This window comes from Cydia strobilella, chromosome 17, assembly GCF_947568885.1.
Source record: "Cydia strobilella chromosome 17, ilCydStro3.1, whole genome shotgun sequence".
NCBI lineage: Eukaryota > Metazoa > Arthropoda > Insecta > Lepidoptera > Tortricidae > Cydia > Cydia strobilella.
This window is the reverse complement of record NC_086057.1, coordinates 7483207-7499376: the sequence shown is the minus strand read 5'-3', so window position 1 is coordinate 7499376 and position 16170 is coordinate 7483207. Positions and strand designations below refer to the sequence as shown.

The following is a 16170-nucleotide window of genomic DNA, read 5'->3' as shown; positions in this document are numbered from 1 at the left end:
ATGGATAGTTAATTTGGTGCAATGTTTAAGCATTTTACGTCAAAAATGTGACAGTTACGTAGGAAGTGGCGCCCTCAATTATTTTCTACAATTTCTTGTCGGACTATGGTATAGGTTATATATGATATAGGCAATGTCATCATTTCCTAATTCGTCTATAATTATTAATAATTATATCAACTGTATCTATTGGTATCTATTAACAGTACCTATGTCACTTGGCATAGCTTAGCTGTCAACTTATACTTGTGTCTGTTTAAATAAAGAATATAGAAAGGAATATAAAAAAAATGTCTAATAACACCCGCCCCGGACATGTTCTCATGGAGAAGAAATTCAGTAGCAAAATGCCAGATTAAAACATCAATTTAAAATTATGTTTCCATAGTTTTTTCTCTAATCCCGGATTACAGCTTAAGCGCCATCCACAGATAACAAAAGGAAGGACACGGGAAGTTGACGCATTCAGCTTTCCTTTGAACCAAATTCAACCTGTTTGTAGTAACAGCAACACTTTTGACTGACCATTGAGGGAGCCTTAAGTCCTTGCAATAAGGTTTACGAATTGGCAGTGAACAGTGTAGACGATGGTATTGTTAAACAACGATAACCCTTAATACTATTGTTTGACTGATAAGGATGTTTTAGACGTGGTTATTAGGTTTAGTCACTTTCCGTTTTTTTTTTCAATGATTGTCCTTCATTCATTATTGCGTAATTCATACTTTTAAACAATGTTCCTGTGTAAGTTTTAAGGCCGGGCTACATCGGATTCGTATGCTGGAATGTGGCTGGAATTGCTGGACTTCTCCGTTCATCCTACTCACTCACTAACGCGTCTGGATTTGTAGAAATTTCAGATGGGAGAGGTGCGGCATACTCATCCGGTGTGCACTGGTCTTTACTCTAGCAATATGATCCAGTATAATATAATAGGGGCTCTTGTTATTGGGCTTATAATTATAACTTATCATGCTTAAATGCAGGCTCCTGCATTTTATCTTATTTTATTAGAAGGACAGTTCTGCTGTTTCTACGAGAAGTTATAAGCTATAAACTGAAATAGATGTCATATACTAATGAAAGAAAAACCGGACAAGCGCGATTCGGGTTCGCCCACCGAGGGTTCCGTACTTTTTAGTATTTGATGTTATAGCGGCAACAGAAATACATCATCATCACGATTCATGACATACAGCCTGGTGACAGACAAACGGACAGACGGACAGAGGAGTCTTAGTAAAAGGGTCCCGGAATTCGTTTCAGTTTAAAATTGAAATAAATTAGTAAGTATGTATTTTTGACCACCAACTTAATTACCTATTAGCAACTTCTGATTGCAGAAAATATATTATCTTATAGTTGCTTACGAAAATGTACAGACTGATTTGAGTACCTAATAAATAATGCATTTATTAGGTAACTTATCACTCGCAGAATGATTGATTTTGATTTTGTTTTAAATCTTTTTGTATACCTATCCATGTAAATTGTCCATAAGTAGGTAGATTACTACCTACTTATGGACAATTCAGTCAGAGTCAAATAATGAAATGACATGTTGTATATTGTTACGTAAATAAATCGCAAACTCATCAGTTAATCGGTAACCTCATTTATCAGTAAATTTACCAGGTACAAGAACTAGTTAGCCAAATGTATAAAACGAAAGGCTTAAGAAAGCATATTTGTGTGAGTGATAACCATCTTATCAAAGATCACGTCAACTAAAATGTTACTGGAGCTCTTCCGTCAAGCCTTTTGTCAAGTTTTTGTTGCGAAAGTTCCGATTCTATCTGCACATATACGAATTCTCACATTTCTCACGCCATCATTATGAAACTGCATTCAAAACAAGTAGTTAGAAATAGATAAGTACTTACCTATTTATTTTAAAAATTTATAAAGCCTTTCAGGATTCATTGATTGGGCTAGTGATCAAGATTAAATAACTGCTCAATAGGTAGTAAATGAAATATCTAGTTAATACAAGAAGACCTAGTTTTGATAGGAAAACTAAGTATAGTATTTTTCAAACCCGAAGGGTACAGTGACAGGTGTCATCTCCATATAATTTATAACCTTACAAAGCCAAATCTCCAAAATTGTGTTGAGATAACATCTAAAAAAATATATTATAAATAATGTACTTAAACTTAACGAAAAATCAACACTTATGCGTACGATAGTTTTGTACCACGAACCTGAGACGTGAATTAAAAAAAACAGCACATCGAGAAAGACATAATTCACGTACTTACCTAATTGCACCTGTTAATTTTCATTCAGATTGTTTTAAAACTTTCCCACGGCGGTAAGTCATTTTTGTACCTACCTACTATAATTCCTCAAAATCCTAATCACCATGTTGTAATTCCAAGTTCCAAACAACTATATCATTGTTAACAAAGTTTTAAGTAGGTATGGTAATACAAGCATTAAGCCACATGAAGTTCCTAGGATTGACCGTGGGAACACTTTCATTAGTACTTTCACACCTAGATTTGGATGAAGGTTACTTAATCAGAGGTTCTAGGTAAAGGGTTAATAAGACCAGGTAGAAATTTTGCTAATTACCTTTCTAAAAAAGCCAATGAGCCAAGGAAATGCTGAACAGTTATGCTGTTTCGGTTTGGAGAATGCGACAAATAATTGACAGTGTGCACCTAAGTGTAACTATGAACTATTAGATAGTACAAGCGATATGGTACCTAATCCATATCGGGGTATTGTTAGATTATTCATAAAAATGTTTAAAAATACTACAATAGTTATCACAGTATACCTAGGTAGATTCAAGCGTGTGTCACAATCTTTATCCCGTAGGTAGGTATATACCGGGTGTCCGGTAATTGATAGATATTGACCTTCTAACCACCGACGGGGCACCTTAGGCTGGTTCAGAAAATGGACTTAGGTCTAGTAAAAGTTTCGTGGTTTTTGAGATATTTAATCGAACTTTTCTTTCTTATACTCTCTCCGGGCCGGTTTCGGCCACGGCGGCCACTGTTTTAGCTCCGTTGTTGTATACGTTCGTGTGCTCGCATGTGGCTCACGTAGCCGATTTTATTATACCTATAGCCAGCCCTACTAAAAGTTCGATTATCTCGAAAACCACGGAACTTCCACTAGACCTATAAGTCCATTTTTGGACCAGCATAAGGTGCCCTATCGGTGGTTAATAGAAGGTTATATAATAGGTAGCTACACAAAGGAATTATCTTAATGATCCATGTAGATTATATATTATTATTACCACATGATAGGTTGCCATTACAATACCTAGCGTTGTTAGATACATATAATAATATCAGTTATTTTTCAATCATCTATTTTATCGGAATCCGTAATGAATGAATGAATAATATTTATTTCAGGACAAGACTTATTTTCTATGGTCTATATTCGCTATGGCCACCCGTCAAAATTATCAGTACTAAATATTATTTAGATAAGTAGATAGGTAAGTAATTTTCTCGATTTACTGTCAATTATTTACAATACATTCAAATTCGAAAAATGTAGTTAACACGTTGACCTTTTAAAAAATATTCTAGAATAAAATTTTCTGATGAAAACCATTTTAACCTACTTAACTATTACATGATTTACATGTATCTTCCACATTGTCTTAAGCTTGACCAGTAATTTTAGTGTATTGTCTGTTAATTACAACGAACTATAGGCAGATCGATGGTCGGAGTATCTTTGGTTATTTTGTAGATTTTGAGTGTGCGCATAACCTGATATGAATTTGACTAAGTGGGTCTAGTGAGAGCTATAACTAGGTACCTACTGCCCATAGCCTAACAAAATACGCTAATTCTTTACTAGAGATTATCTACTCATCTTTGCTAGACATACACTAAACAAATCATATGTCTAGGATGTACTATATCCACGTACTTACCTAGGTATCTACTCTTCTACTTTATTTCAACAGTTAATAATTTTGATTTCATTGCGTGGAAAAGGTCTTGGCCTTAAACTTACGTACCTATAATTTTGGATAAAAGGGCTGTGAGTGAAATGATAGCTGGTGGTGAATGAGATTGTAGGTACTTATTAGGTACCTACATGAACAAGTACCTCGGCCAGACAAAGTGGCGAAGTATATCTATCGAGGCAAATCCTTATTCCTATATATAATCCGGCTCGAAGGACCAAATTGATGTATGGGCTGCTAATGTCACATACACCAATTGTACCTATATTCTGTTGGTTGCTTGACATAGTGATAACTCACAATATTGCTGAAAATAAACACTTTATTGCTACTAAAATAATTTAACTATAAAAGCGCGACATTATGAATGATAATGCTAATGAGGATTGAGGACACGCGTGATAGGTTCTTATGATGAACGTGTACCTACTGACTCGTATTTTATTGCTTTACGCAATAGGGTATTTGACAACATTAAAAATATATAACGAATTGCTGTCATCCTGAAAGATAATAAACTAATAAAGTATATTTCACTATATTTGAATGTAAATTATGTTTATTTTTTGGAAAATAAACGATTTTTTTAAATATTTTTTGAAATTTCATCAGGGACGTGAACGCTCTGTGATTGGTCAACGCTCGGATGACGTCACACGCGGGTAAACATTCTTGATTGTCTTGAGTGTTTTAACTGTTTTATTTGTATTTATTTATTTTTAATTATTGTTTCACTTCTTTCTGATATATTCCGATTTATCCGTATATCTAGTGGCACAATATTCATAAGAATCTCAAAATGGAGCCGAAATATGTGAAAGCTGATAGCGGCAACCTACCAGACATAGACGCATTAATGGTTGCACTTTTCTTTAAAGATAAACCGGATTACTATGCTGCGGAACTTAGAAATGTAAAAACAGCTGTGTGAGTATACGTAGAAATTGTTTATTTACGAACATTTCGATTTCGATGATACGAATACGACGACGATATACTCGTATATATAGAATACGATGACGGGAATAGTATCTCCATACTGCCCTTTAGTTTGAAAGAAAAAGTATGCTGCTAACTACCTACTAATGCTGAAAGAGCTATGTTATGAGGTTATGTATAGTACCTACATTAAATACCTAGATCTTGTTTCGTTAAATAACAAAATCCGCTGCTTTAATTACATATTTATTTACAGTTAAATATTACTTACATCGAAGTGGTCTTCACACATAAAAACATTTGTATGCGCTAAAATGCTCTTTGGGTCTGTTCGCGCTAGTTTTAAACACATTTTTTTTTTCGTTGGAATGGAAACAAACGATTTGTATGGATTTTTTATAGTCGTACTTGAACATTGCGGCACTATACACCATCTATATACCATTTTACAGTGAAATAATGTCGAATTCAATGCACATAAACCATAAGATTAACTAAGGTCATTGACTGAGTTTACTTGCGCGTGACGTCACACGTGTCACGTGATTAGCCCCTTTGCAAAAACAGCGTTTAAGGCGCGTTCAAAATAAATAAACTAACATTTTTTTATATTTAATACAGGAAATTTCACGGAAATATCAATGTAGTGTAATTATTAAGTCATAAACAATAAATTAAAACTATTTTCAAAAATTAGTCAAATAGCCTATTGTAAGTAATTTCGCTGAGATGGCAATGTGCGGTATGTCGACCGTAGGTACAATAGGTGTGTTGCGATTTACGATAATTATATTTGGCCACCTTGGCTATCACTATCTATTTGATGGTGACTGTACCAATGTAGGTAGGCTACCTACTTACCTACCTATGCCGAGCCGTTAAAACATTTTCTTTCATGTAAAGTACCTACCACTTACAAATTGTATATACCGTAAAAGTGGGGTTATTCGGTAAAATTTTTGGAATTAAACATAACTAACTGCATATTTTATATCAAAAATATTCACACTGAAAAATCACTATTTTTACAATATATTGACATTTAATACCTACCACTTTTCCGAAACAGTCACAAATAACTACTCACTTGAACAGGTACTTATCTGCTATAATTTTTTTATGAGGATGACTAAATGAAAAACACTGAAAACATAATGAATTCTTGTTTTACTTGATTACATTTTAAATAAAGAGACATCTATGTGACAACATTTTGAAAACATTGTTTCAAGAAGTACCTAAGTATTTATGTCACTGAAAATAAAAAAACCATACCAATTAATTTTTTCTCATACAAATTAGTGAACCAGTAATTTTAAATAGGTTATATAGAATAGATCAAACAATTTAAAAATAATATATGTATTACCAAATATTGCGGTAGACTTATTAATTTATTTAAGTGACATCTTGTGGTATATAACTTTATTAAACCCTACCCGAATACCTATACGTGAACCACTTACCTACCTTAATTACTTACATACGCTTGCGCAAATGCACAATTAAGTAGGTATTCGTTTATTTTGTTTTCATAATGTAAGTAGGTACCTTATAGGTAGTTATGTAAAATACCAAGTGTTTAAATAACCAATATTTTGTATTAGGTATAATAATATAATAATAATACAAAATAAAAGAGGCACTATTAAGTTAAACTTTCTATTTATTCAGAGATTTGTATACTCATCATATTGTTATTTAAATCCATTAATGTCTTGTTACTAAACAGATAACAGCATGTTCAACATTGTCCATAACAATGTGACCTTCATTATCATATTTATCATTATATACAAATAGCTCTAAGAATATCAATCTACAGCCGATTGGTCGTTTTCAGACTTCATTATTAGAATGAATAATACTACGAACGAACACTTCGCTAAATAGGTATTATTATTGGAAATATATGAATATTATAATGTACAATAATTTACGGATTATACATACTTATAGTAAAATTAAGAATAACAGATCACCAGGCACCGCGGCAAAAAAGATATCAACGCGCGATCACGAAACATAGTTCAGAACATCATCACAACACAACAAGAATATAGATAGACGGTGAAGACCCACGAAGAAGTGAGCATAGAAATTTCAGAATAGAACAGGAGAATTAGGACAGCTTAACATCAACATGAGTATTTCACTAGGCAACATTTATTATCCGTCGGGATTTCTAACACGAAAAGTTCACTAACAATAAGTATTCACAAAATATACAAAGACGTGGAATGTGTTTAAGTATCTGGCGGGCGCTGGGGGTGGCCGGGGCTGGGCGCGCGCGGCGGCGAGGCCGCGTGCCGGCGGAGCTGCTGCAGCAACGCCGGGTCCAGCGCCGGCCACCAGCCGCCCAGCAGCGGGTACGGGGCCGGCGCCGCGCACGGCTCCTCGCTCTCCGGACTCGGCTCTTGATCACTAGCCACTACATCTATATCCTCCTCCGCTTCTTCTTCACTATTACTGTCTCTCCGGGGGCGCTTTTCAGGCACATCATCCGGTGCTAACAGCGAGGCAACATCAAACTGCCGCTTCCTCGGCTGGCCGCCGCCCGGCAACCGCGCTGCTCCCCAAAAAGGCAGCGCTAGCGTTGTTGGCGGCGGTGACTGCGGCGGCGGCGATGGTGAATCCTCTCCGTCATCATCGACTGCCAATCCCATGTGTTTCCTTACTTTTCTCTGCGCCTTTCGTCTTCTAAAATCACCTTTCCTAAAATCCTCTACGTTCGCAGGATGAATCGCCCAGTAATGTCCTTTTCCGTTCGCGGATCGTCCAGCTTTAACAAAGCAGTCGTTCAGGGATAGGTTGTGTCGGATGGAGTTCCGCCAGCCGGGTCCGCGGGAGCGGAAGTAGGGGTAGTTGTCGAGTATGTGTTGGTAGATGTCGGAGAGTACGAGTTTGCATTCCGGGGAGCTGAGGATGGCCATGGCGATGAGGCCGATGTAACTGTGCTGGGGCTTCGGTTCTTCAGGTTGGAGCGCTCGGTGTTGAAGCAGGGACATGGAGAGCGCCAAGCGCGGAGCATACGGTGCGTAGCATGGTGCAACACTTGGTGGGTAAAGTCGGAGTCGCTCGGCGACGGCGTAGTTGTAGAGTTGGAGTCGGTAGTGGTCGAGAGCCGCGGCGGTAACGGTCGGCGCGTCTTTCAGCGGCCAGGGGCCTCCCTCGGCACCGCTACACATGTTGCCGGGCTGAGATCGCGTGGCGAAGTGAGCCGGGCAGGCGCTCCGCCCGACGGGTGCTCCGGCCGGGGGCCGGCCGCGCCCGCAGCCAATCGCGGCGCGCTCCGGCTGTGTACGTGTTTTTGTTTAGCGACGCCCCACTCCGGCGGCTTGCGACGCGCTCCCTGCCTTGAGGCTACTGCAGGTACTGCTCGCAGCAAAATTTTCAGATTTTCACATTAAAGTAAGTTCATTCATTCATTTTTTTAGAGATAGTGTGCACTGAATGGAGAATTAATCTTGAAACGCGTTTAACCATCATTTTGGAGCCAACGGCAGGCGGTCTACGTGCTTCTTGTAAAGTCCAGCTGCTAATAAAATAAAATCACCGTACACAGTCTTGTACTAACCGTACAATTTTTGTCGTATTTTAAGCTCCTAATAGTCCTAATACCTTGACACTAGCAAAATGGTCCCACTGGACTGAAGCCGTTTAATATTAAAAGAATGAATGAATGATTATATTATTAGTATATTTACGAGTTATGTTTATTATGCTAATTTAATCTCTCTCATATCTCGTACCAGCTATAATATTTTTTTGTATGTTACACAACGAAGGCCGCAAAATAATGTGAATGTGACAGGTTCTTATTGCGCTAAATAATAAATCGAATGTAAATATGCAGTTTTTTAAATAAATAATCAGGTAGGTACAGAAGACAAAATAAATACTTAGTCTTTCTATTCCAAACTGACATTGACATTTTATACAGGGAGGGCCCGAGCAACCTTAATCAATATTAGGTGAACAAAATATTCGGTGTCTAATTATTAAAAAAAATTATATAACTTGTGAGCGAAATCGCATACTTAACGGGATAGATATTTTTTTATTTGCCACAATTGCCAAGCCGAAGGATCTCAAGGCTACTTGATATGTGTAAGTAGGTATATATATATATTTACTCGTAATGATAATCAGGGTGCGAAGCCAACATGCCAATCGTTTACGCTCCGTAGCATGGAGAGTATGGAGACTATATAAAGGAGCCAAATCTCTATGTATGAAAAGTGTCTATCAAAAAACAGTAATTAGGCGGCGCCATCATACACCGAAATACTACCAAAAACAACCTACGTAATTTGGTTGGGTTATTTGTTGCCTTATATGGTTCATGTTATACTCATGTCCCAGAGCCTAACTAGCGCCACCGGAGAGATTAGGAACTATTATTTAAAGCTGAAAGCGGTCACTTTTGCAACAATTCTGCCATAAGAGATTGGCATCCTTTCTATACCATCCATACTCCGTAGCGTAGCAACAGCTGTCACTGGCGCACTAATATGGAAGTGATACGGCCGTATTCGAACAGTGATTATAAGCTGTCGTAGCGATACGATACCGATCTGTCAGTGTCAAAGTGACGGTTTTGGTTGAAGAAATGTCAGTTGTCACTTTTTACACTGATAGATCAGTTAGAGAGACACAAAACGCTTCGTTATCGTAGCGCAAGCGATTGTCACCTTGGGTAGGCACCCAGGAATGCATGGGCCATTATTATTATTGCCTATTGGTGTCCACCATGTTTATAAAGGTACCTATTTATTAATAGACAGGTCAGGTGGAGACAGAGGAATGTAGGGTTTGTGGTTTGTGTCAAAAATCCTTAAAACAAATTACATTAAATATATTGAACTATATTTTCTCAGTATAATCACACTAGGCTGTTCTAATACCTATACACATCTTTAAACAATATGTCAGAGTTAGATCAAGAAAAGTTTGCAACGATTTTGATAGTACACGCAGTGCAAGTGTTATTTATACTTACGTCATAATTTCATAGACCTTTGACGTTTAAAATAACACTTGCACTACGTATGCTATCAAAATAGCTGCAGACTTTTCTTGGTCTAACTCTACCTCGATGAAAAACTGACTTTTTTATATTTCTTTTTTGCTGACGGTACTTTGCAAAACCGTTACAAATGACAACTTCGTAGCGAGTGCTTCCCTGTTATTTTAGATATCACAACACACAACAACACATTACTTCTCAGGAAGCGGGCCAGAGCGGGACGAAGCTACAAAAATACCTCTCCCCCTCTGTAGCCAGATAGGGACGGAGCAACGTGCAACAGTTTCACATGTCTATAGTTGAGGTAGTCGCGATACCATTTCACTTCAAACCGCTCTTATTTAATTTGAACCTTAGGTCATAGTATTAAGATTCAAATTTCAGTGACGTAGGGTAAGTCTTACTGCATTGTACTCGTACCGAATGACAAATGAAAATAAAGAGGTTGCGGCTATAGCGTTTGAGCGGGTGCAAGCGAGACAACAACAGCGATATCGATGATCGATGGAACGTAGAACAACAATGCAGTTGCCGCCCATTTAAATACGCCATTTTGTTTACTGTCTTGCTTTTGCTTTGTATCCGAGCAGTGTTTCGTGTAAACGAAATGACAGGAAATATTTACCTATTCGTAGCAATGATGCTACGTGGCGAAAGAGATTTATTTTTATTTTTATTGGCGTTCTTATTAGGGCGTGTTTTAGGGTTCCGTACCCAAAGGGTAAAAACGGAGCCCCATTTATTACTATCCTCTGTCCGTCTGTCTGTCTATCTGTCACCAGTCTGTATCTCATGAACCGTGATAGCTAGTCAGTTGAAATTTTCACAGATGATATAACATTTGTGTTGCCGCTATAACAACAAATACTAAAAACAGAATAAAATAAATATTAATTTTTATTTTTGTTGGCGTACTTATTAGGGCGTTTTTTAGGGTTCCGTACCCAAAGGATAAAAACGGGACCCTATTACTAAGACTCCTCTGTCCGTCTGTCTGTCTGTCACCAAGCTGTATCTCATAAACCGTGATAGCTAGTCAGTTAAAAATTTCACAGATGATGTAACATTTGTGTTGCCGCTATAACAACAAATACTAAAAACAGTAAAAACAGAGTAAAATAAATATTATTTTTTATTTTTGTTGGCGTTCTTATTAGGGCGTTTTTTAGTGTTCCGTACCCAAAGGATAAGAACGGGACCCTATTACTAAGACTCCTCTGTCCGTCTGTCTGTCTGTCACCAAGCTGTATCTCATAAACCGTGATAGCTAGTCAGTTAAAAATTTCACAGATGATGTAACATTTGTGTTGCCGCTATAACAACAAATACTAAAAACAGAATAAAATAAATATTTAATTGGGGCTCCCATACAACAAACGATTTTTTAGCTGTTTTTGATGTAATGGTACGGAACCCTTTGTGCGCAATTCCGACTCGCACTTGGCCGGTTTTTTTTTGCACGCTCTAAGTAATGAATTAGTGCTTTACTCTTGGGTATCAGGAAAATCTGGATCTAAGTATAATTAAAGTTTCTCGGGTTATTCGGGCCCACCCTGTATCCTCCTAAGGCGCAGCCATACAAAAGAAAAATCCTAAATTTGCAAATGAAATATGAACCTATTGTGCAGGGAGTTGATTTTGATTTGTTTGAAAATTTAATGAAACAAAAGAAATGCAACTGTTCCAATTGCATATATAGGGTTTAAATTTCATTGAAATGAAGAAGTACTATAAATAAAAAAATAAAATAAAAATATTTTTATTGATAGAAGCAAGTACAAAATAGGTGTTGAAGTCCCTGACTTTTGAGCTAGGTAAGAGAACCTGTGTTACAGAAGTTGACTAGAACTATACCTAGGTTATATGTAATATATAGCGACGTTCGTGTGATGTGCGTATGTCATATCTACCGTGTGCGCAAGGTACCTTGGGCCTTAGGAGGATGCGTATCATACTTATTATTTAACTACCTAATATCAGCTGTGTTCTTAGGGTTCCGTTCAATACCAAAAGGGTAAAAACGGGACCCTATTACTAAGACTCCGCTGTCTGTCTGTCTGTCTATCTGTCTGTCTGTCACCAGGCTGTATATTATGAAGCGTGATAGCTAGACAGTTGAAATTTTCACAGATGATATATTTCTGTTACCGCTATAACTACAAATACTAAAAAGTACGGAATCCTCGGTGGGCGAGTCCGACTCGCACTTGTCCGGTTTTTTTAAACCTTTTGATTGGGTATTTTGGCCAAAATGTGTAAAGGTAGTTTATTACCTACTCACGTAATACTTATACGCAGCCTAATTCCATGATACCTACTAGCTACACTATTATCCGATCGAAGAATATAAAAAGGGACCTTTAGACCACCACGATGCAAAGACTATTGCAGTGCAGCACTTTTGTGCTGCGATGGGAACTAAGGTCATAGGCTATTGATATGTAAGTTGGATGGACTGGATATTGGGCTATGGGAGGAGACTAGCGGACACCTGCCAAAATAATATGTTTCTTTATAAATTTATAAACCCAACACAGGCATTTTTGCTTACCGGGTGACTCCATCACCTTACATTATAAACAATAAAGAATTCTTAACTTTTTTTTAAATATCATTTTATGTACTTACAGTCAGCAGCAGAAGTTGCTAAGCGGGCGAGGTTTTTAAAATTACCCTGACACGCTCTTATTCTCATGACAATAAAGTCGCATCAAGATCATTTTTAACACCTCGCCCGCTTAGCAACTTCTGTTGTTGACAGTATTAAGGCTAGTGGTAGAAATATTCCTTAACTTCGGCAAGGCTTCGTTAGCTCAGTTGGTAAGAGCGTCTGGCTTGGTACGCCGGGAGGTCGCAGGTTCGAATCCTTGCTCGAAGCGATTTATATTTTTCATCCCTGGAATAGTAGGGGTAAAAAAAAACTGCATTTGATTTTTGTCTAACTGTTATAGTTTAGTAAGTCGCTTGTGAAGCATAGGCAGAGATAGTATCATACTGTAATTTTCTTTTTTGCCAGCATTATAACCCCAATAAGAGGGATGATAGTATTTAGGGTTCCGTACCCAAAGGGTAAAAACGGTACCCTATCACTAAGACTCCGCTGTCCGTCCGTCTGTCTGTCTGTCCGTCTGTCACCAGGCTGTATTTCATTAACCGTGATAGCTAGACAGTTGAAATTTTCACAGATGATGTTTCTCACTTGCACAACCTTGCACTATTAATAAATACCTATATAGCGTATTGTGGGTAATTTTATGTAACAAGAGGGAAGTGATAAAAGGATTCACCAATCGCCGCATGGCTTGGATAGCTCAGTTGGTCAGAGCGTCCGGCTCCATGGGTCGGAAGGTCGTAGGTTCGAATCCTAGCTCCAAGCGAGAATTATTATTTTAATTAGGTATTTCATTTTTTCGTTTTTTTTGACAACTTTTTTTTTCAGAGAGAGAGAGAGAGAGTAGTAAGTAGCATAGGGAATAAGAAATTTATTAAGTAAATTTTATTCTGACACAACACAAATATCTAGGTTGTGCCAACTTAGGTTAGTAGGTATGTAATAAAACTTAAGAGCTTTATTTTATTACTTAGTTAATTTTACATATGTTTAGCTTTTGTGCAAAAATTGTTACAATTTTTTAAGATGCGTTTAGACCTATATGTTCGTGTTTTTTTTCTATCGAGCGAGTCTTGCCCATGTGTTCTTTGCAAAACAATGACATGCAAATTCTTTGTTAGGTTTCCGACGATTGTTCGTCCACTCCACTTTGACAGTGAATCAAGTCGATCTAATCCCTTCGGCAAATAAAAACATAAGCAATGACACTACAAATTCTATTTCGTACATTCAAAGCAGGTACCGTCAACCAGGGTGAATAGGGATGGCTGAGGTGAGTAGGGACAAAACTTAAAATGTGATTTACCTATTTCTTAAATAATATGCACACAAATTGAATGATTCGATTGAAAATAACAGTGGATTTTGTATGATACACTTTGTGTGGGTTATTAAGAAATAGCCAGTTAAATAACATTTTAAGTTTTGTCCCTATTCACCCCAGCCATCTCTATTCACCCCGGTTGACGGTACCTGCTTTGAATGTACGAAATACAATTTTATAGTGTCATTGCTTTTGTTACTTAAGTTGGTTTATAACAAAAAAGTCCTAGTTATTATTCTATTTTACTGTACCTATTCGATATATGTATACCTATATTTTGACTAGGTACTTCATTTTTATTGCTCAAGGCAATTATACTAGGTAAAGAGTTGCCATGTGCGTTGCATTGCATTGCATATTAGCTACATTTATCTATTTAGCAACAGGTCCTACATCAGTAGGAGTAAAAATGTATTTTTCCCCTCACTAGCTCGGAAAGTTGTCTTTTATCCTTTAAAACAAGCGGGGAAAAACGCATTTTATCCACTAGTGGGGAAAGTAATTTGACCTTGGATGGAGCGTGTTTAAGTAGCTTGATAGATAACAAAACGTAAAACGCTCATAATAATGGTTCGTTCGATATTAATTATCATTAAACAAATGTTTTGAGAATCTAATAAAAAATACCAAATTTAGCTTTATTTAATGATTTTATGTCATAAACCTTAAAGTTCCATAAGAAACGTTTGTTTTTTAATAATGATGTTAAATATAATTCTGCACGCACAAGTTTAGTCGATGCAATTTCAAAACGCATCATAGACATTTCATACGTTAGAAATGTCAACATTGTCAACAAAATTTTTACTTGAAAACTTCTCACGTAAAAATACAGAATTTCCAGAGTTTTTTATTATAATGTCGTAAAAAATGAGTGACTCCAGTGATGAAGATGATCTAACGCCTGTGGATGTTGCACTTTCCTCGCTATAGTGAGGTGAAAAGTTTTGTGTTACACACGGGTGCAAATGTATTTTACTTCTCGTGTGTTGAAACACTCGCGGGTAAAATACAACTTTGCACCCTTGTATAACAAATAACTATTAACCACTAGCTCGTAGAGGCTCTCATTATTCTTCAAAAACTGATGAGATTTGCAGTTTATCCACAAGAGTAGCAAAGTACTTATAATTTTACATGCAAATGTTAACATATTTCGTCATGTTGGCTGGTAATTGACTTTTGTAGTAATTGACACTGAACACCATTTACCAGTACACAATGAAACAAACTTATTATTTTTAAATAATTAAAGAATATGTGCGAAATTTGTGGAAGTAAAATACCATGAAAATTGATAATAATTTGTCTATCATATGGTAAAATATAAGATACTTAAATTTAGAAACGGCTGAGATGGAATGGTTTATATTTTTAATGTTTCATTGGCGGCTAGGTTATAGAGGTCACATGTCTTATATTGAAACAGACGTTTATAAAACACTATGTTGCCAGAAAGTGTATGATATCAAGCATGGCGATGCTCAAAACCCTCCCGCGTCCACCCAGTAGGCAATCATGCTCCGTGGACATAAAAGGCGTACTTTTCTCGCAGCATGCCGTAACGTGCCGACCAGATTCTCGATTCACAATGAAACTCAAGTTAAATATTTCAGCAATCTTATAATATAATCATTTCATATGTCGGAAACCCTTTAAATAACCCATTACAGCCTACCACTATTTTATCCTTTCCTACACACACACACACACACACACACACACACACACACACACACACACACACACACACACACACACACACACACACACACACACACACACACACACACACACACACACACACACACACACACACACACATACACACACACACACACGCACGCACACTCATATGGACTTGAAAGTCCATCTTCTCATTAGGTTAAATTAAGCTATAAGTAATTACTTTTGTTATTCTCTGATATTGTGTTCATTTTTATTTCTTTAAATTTATATTTATATTTTAAAACCATTTATTACCAATTTTAAGGAAGAGCGGTGCCTCTTAACACAGGTATTTTCTTACTTAAAAAGAGGCACCAACACTTACCTGTATAAATAATTCTTAAACGAAATAAACAATTTTTCATTTTTTTCATTTTCATTTTTTCTATCTCATTAATTGATTGAAAACATATACATGTATTAATGTCACTTATTTAAAACACCGTTTCAATGTTTATTAACGATATTTCTGTTTTACTGTAAAATATTGTGTTTCATTGAAAACATGCACAACATTGAAACAAAATTATTTTTTTTAAAGGTTTGTAATACAGACACTGTTAAAGATAAGAAGAAACCACAAGAATGCCATA

General features: G+C 36.7%; 1 protein-coding gene and 1 non-coding gene across 2 annotated transcripts; one reads left to right on the top strand and one right to left on the bottom strand.

Moving 5' to 3' along the window:
- Window positions 1–6533: 6533 nt before the first annotated feature.
- Window positions 6534–8180, bottom strand: LOC134748790 (forkhead box protein L3). The gene has a single exon (XM_063683571.1). It carries the CDS (start codon window positions 8071–8073, stop codon window positions 7132–7134), a length of 942 nt encoding a protein of 313 aa, XP_063539641.1. The 5' UTR covers window positions 8074–8180; the 3' UTR covers window positions 6534–7131.
- A 5034-nt stretch (window positions 8181–13214) lies between these two features.
- Trnam-cau (transfer RNA methionine (anticodon CAU)) lies at window positions 13215–13291 on the top strand. The gene has a single exon. It is a non-coding gene; the product is annotated as a tRNA-Met (tRNA).
- Window positions 13292–16170: the final 2879 nt, after the last annotated feature.